The following is a 4,432-nucleotide window of genomic DNA, read 5'->3' on the forward strand; positions in this document are numbered from 1 at the left end:
GAGCAGTCTATTTTTTGATTGTTACATTAAAAAGAAACAGTTGTTAATAGAAATTAAATATAAAATTAATATGAAATTTAAGTTTAATACATTACAAATACATTACATTTACATTACATTATATTGTGCCTAACTGCAAATGCATCGTAAGTTTAAGCGAAGATAATTATTCATTAAAGTAACAGTCCAGAGCAGATTAGAATAGTTTAGTTACAAGTTAAAGTTAAAGATAGTGACTATTTTAAGAATAAAAACCGAGCAAAAGATTTAAACGCTATCACAGAAAATACATTAATTATATCGTAATTATGAAGTTGACAATGAAGTAATGAAAATTTAAAACAATGTTGACTTGTTAGTTTCACATTAGACGAAATGTTTGTGGCTGATTTGTATAGTAAATGAATCGATAAGCTTTGATGTGTTTTCTAGTCGTTTCTGATGAAATACTTTAATTTAGTTAATTTTGTTTTTAACCATTATTGAGAGCATTAATGTTAACAATTGGCATATGTTTGCTGCAAGTTTATCGCTAATTATGGTTTAGGCTTAGAAATGATGTTCGTGTTCTTCGTGTTCATGGACTGGTGCAGTCTTGTGTACAACAGCATTGAATCCATTATGTTTATCGGCAGTGTAGTCTACGGTACGTATGGAACCGTCTGGTTCGACAAGGGAGTATTGTCCTAAAAATGACATAAATAAACGGCATAAATAAATTATTTAATCCTATTGATATTTATAAACTATTTACCTTTAACTGAATCGCCATCACGAGTTTCATGTTGTGACTTAACATCACCAGTGTGATAATCATTTACACCATATTTGAAAGCATATTTTGGTGGTGCCTGAAAATTCAACATTTATTAAAATATTCTATAATATCTTTTGTATAATAAGAATACAATAAAATAATAAAGAAATATATTTAAATAATAACATTAATAATATATGAATAATAATTACATAGTTTATTTACTATTTGTATATTTCCTTTATTTAGTAATTATATATCCAATTTATTACATAGTTAACTTATGAAAATTTATAAGAATTGTCATTGAAACCAGATGGTTTGAAAAGAATGTTGGAGAAGATGAGCGAAGCTGCTCAATACGTGCTATATTTGAAAATGTCCTAACAATGAATGATAATAATAATTACCATTATAATGACAAAGAATTTGTTTTACCTATTACGAATCACAATGTCACATAATTCGTTCTAACTATATATTTGTTTTTAGTGTAATGTTACTCAATCTTGTCCGTCTCACTCATGTATTCATTAGATTTTTATAACAACAATAGTATCATTTGCTATATTTCTACTACATATCATAGCATATATATATGGATATACTTCATATATATATTTCTAAATCTGGTGAGTTTTTTAAAATATTAATCAATTTCTGAACTTAATAGGAAACATTTTTTCTATTGTCTGTCTTCTATCTAAAGAAGGTTTTAATATTGAATGCTGCTTCAACACAAGCATTTCAAAATAAAAAAATACTTCATGTCATTTATTATTTTAAGATCTCTCTAAAGAAGCATTATAAAGCAAATTACTTACATAATAATCAACATGTTCATCTTCATGGTGTTCATGTTCATGCTCAGGTTCATGTTCACTCAATGAGATACGTTCCAGTTGATGATGACTGTATTCATGATGGACAGGCTCCTCATGTTGTTGCAAATGTTCATAACCTCCATGATGGTCTTCATAATAATGATGATCCAAGGGATAGGCCAATGTAAGGCAAAGAGCTGATGCGAAAATCAAATACTAAAATAAAATAATTAAAAATTATTATATTAAATTCAATGAATCATACGAGTATTATAATTAAAATATTAATAACATTGCATTTTTTTTATTAAAACAATTAAAACATTATTACCAATTATATTGTGTAATTTTTTAATTATTTGCAAACACTATCACTTTTACGTCTATAAATTACAAACATTTTAATTATTTATTGCACATAAAATAATTTAATTTTAGTGATTTCACATCGCGTAACCACATTTTTAATACATTTTTATGGTTTTTGATTTATTGCCTTTTTACATTGCAATAATAAAAAAAAATTAATATCTAATTAATAGTCTAAAAGTAGTAGTTGCAGAATTAATAAGCAATTAAAATATATTTAAAAAAACATGAAATTTATAATTTGTAATAAATCAAAATAAAATAACTATATTCACAAAATGTGTGTAAACTATATAAATTTCAACAACAATTTGTATTATAAAAAATAATAATAATTACAAAATTAATAAACAATAAAAAATATATTTAATAAAAAATATTGAAATAAAAATTTTCATTTATATAACATGCAACTAATTACAGAATATATATAAATAATATAACTTTTGGTACATTATAAGTAATTGAAGTTATTAATAAGATTATAAAAAAATAATAATGATTACAAAATTAATCAATATTTTGAAAATGTTTATATTGCTTGTAACAAAAACATTTTTAAAAAGTATATAAAATAATAAATTAAATTAAATTAAATTAAATATATATTATATATATATATATATATTATAATATGTGAAATAAGTAATAAAATCATAAAAAATAATTAAAAAAAAAATAAAAATTGTAGTATTAAAGTATACAAAATTACATAAATAATAATTAAGTAATAATATTTATACAACAATATTATATTAATTTTATAATGTTTTTAGGTTTTTAAATGTTAAAGTTTAGAAATTTAAAATTATTTTTTTAGAACTCATTCATTAGTTTTTAATTCTATGAATAAATGTTTTTAATGCTGTTAATTGGCGCTTTGGCTTCTGTTTAACTAATAAACTAATATTAATAACTAATAAACATTTCTTTTGATTAATATATAATCCTTAACAAATTTATATATAAGTTTTGTATTGGGTACAACTTACGAAATTTTATTAATTCATAAAATTTTTAGCTATTAGTTTGAATTATAAAAAACAATATTGAGACTACAATAAAATTTAAAAAAAAAAATTAATTAAACTTAAAAATATGTATTTACATTTTACATATAAATACATCTGAATTTTACAATTAAATATAATATATAAATTAAAGGTATATATAACAAATCTTATATTTTATATGTTTTACGAACATAATCATGTTTTTCAGAATAATTTACTTACAAAAATTAAAATAAAATCAACCTAATTTTTATATTTAAATTGTTTAAAGTTTAAATTTAATAAAATAATTATATTTAATATCAATACCATATTATTGTTTCAGATGCAAATAACATGTGGTTGCTTGCATATTTAAGCAGAAAATTATATAAATAATTATTATTTAATAATTATTAAATTATTTATTATTAATTTATTATTTTTACATATATATTCAACATATATTAATATATTATACTTGTAATATATTATACATGTTAATATTATTTTTAAGTTTTTGTTAATTATTAAACTTTTAAAATATTGTTTTAAAAGCTTAGTTTTCCTTTAATATACAAAATACAGAACAATTTTAAACTATGTTATTTAGTTTAAGAAATGTAATCAATAAATTATAATTATTAATAAAATAAAACTTTATTTAATGAATATTTAACACATTGTTTAAAAACACTAAAACATCAGTACTACTAATTTTTTTTTAAACAAAAGTCAGTGTTTATTTAATATTTCAGTCTTATAGCAATAATACTTAATATTAATAATATTTTATATACAAACTTTTGCAACTAGTGTAAAATTTTTTAATTACGGAGAATCATTTAAAATTATTCTGTATAAATATTTTTTTTTAATTATTAAATTTATTTATGTGTTAATTCCTTTTGTATACAAATGTGAAGTTCCTCTTCTATGTGTAATTAGTTGTTGAATAATTTTATAAATATTTTTTTTTATTTTTTTATTACTATATTTTTTTTATTTTGTGTTTAAATTTTTTGTTTTATATATATAATAACTCATTTATAATACCATATTCTTTATTTTATTTAAGTATTTTTTCCTTTTGTGTATAAATTTGAAGTTCATTTCGTATGTATGTAAAGTTAAATAATTTTATTAATATTTTTTTTATATCTATTATTATATTTTAAATAAAAATATTTATTTAAAATATTTTTATATTTTATAAAACATGTCTGTTTTTATTAATAAACAAATGTACAACACAGTATTCACTGAATATCATTATATTAATATTAACAATATTTTTATTTTTTGAACTAATTTTATTATAAATCCAATTGGGCCTATTTTTTAAGAAAAATTATATTATTGTGTTTTTAATATATACAATATTCTCAAAGTTTGCTTTACGATATTTTTATCCTGAAAGTCCTTTACGTATATACACACAAACACTTTATTAACACATTTACATATCCTTTGCTCACCTTAAGTGCCAT

General features: G+C 19.9%; 1 protein-coding gene across 1 annotated transcript; it reads right to left on the bottom strand.

Annotated features, from left to right (window-relative positions):
* Positions 1–326: 326 nt before the first annotated feature.
* On the bottom strand, positions 327–4,432 carry LOC119672829 (histidine-rich glycoprotein-like). Its single transcript, XM_038083974.1, has 4 exons — positions 4,421–4,432; positions 1,582–1,797; positions 755–851; positions 327–686 (listed from the first exon to the last, which is right to left on the bottom strand). Exons 1-4 carry the CDS (start codon positions 4,430–4,432, stop codon positions 550–552), a joined length of 462 nt encoding a protein of 153 aa, XP_037939902.1. The 3' UTR covers positions 327–549.

Source organism: Teleopsis dalmanni, chromosome 1, assembly GCF_002237135.1.
Source record: "Teleopsis dalmanni isolate 2A chromosome 1, ASM223713v2, whole genome shotgun sequence".
Classification (NCBI taxonomy): Eukaryota; Metazoa; Arthropoda; class Insecta; order Diptera; family Diopsidae; genus Teleopsis; species Teleopsis dalmanni.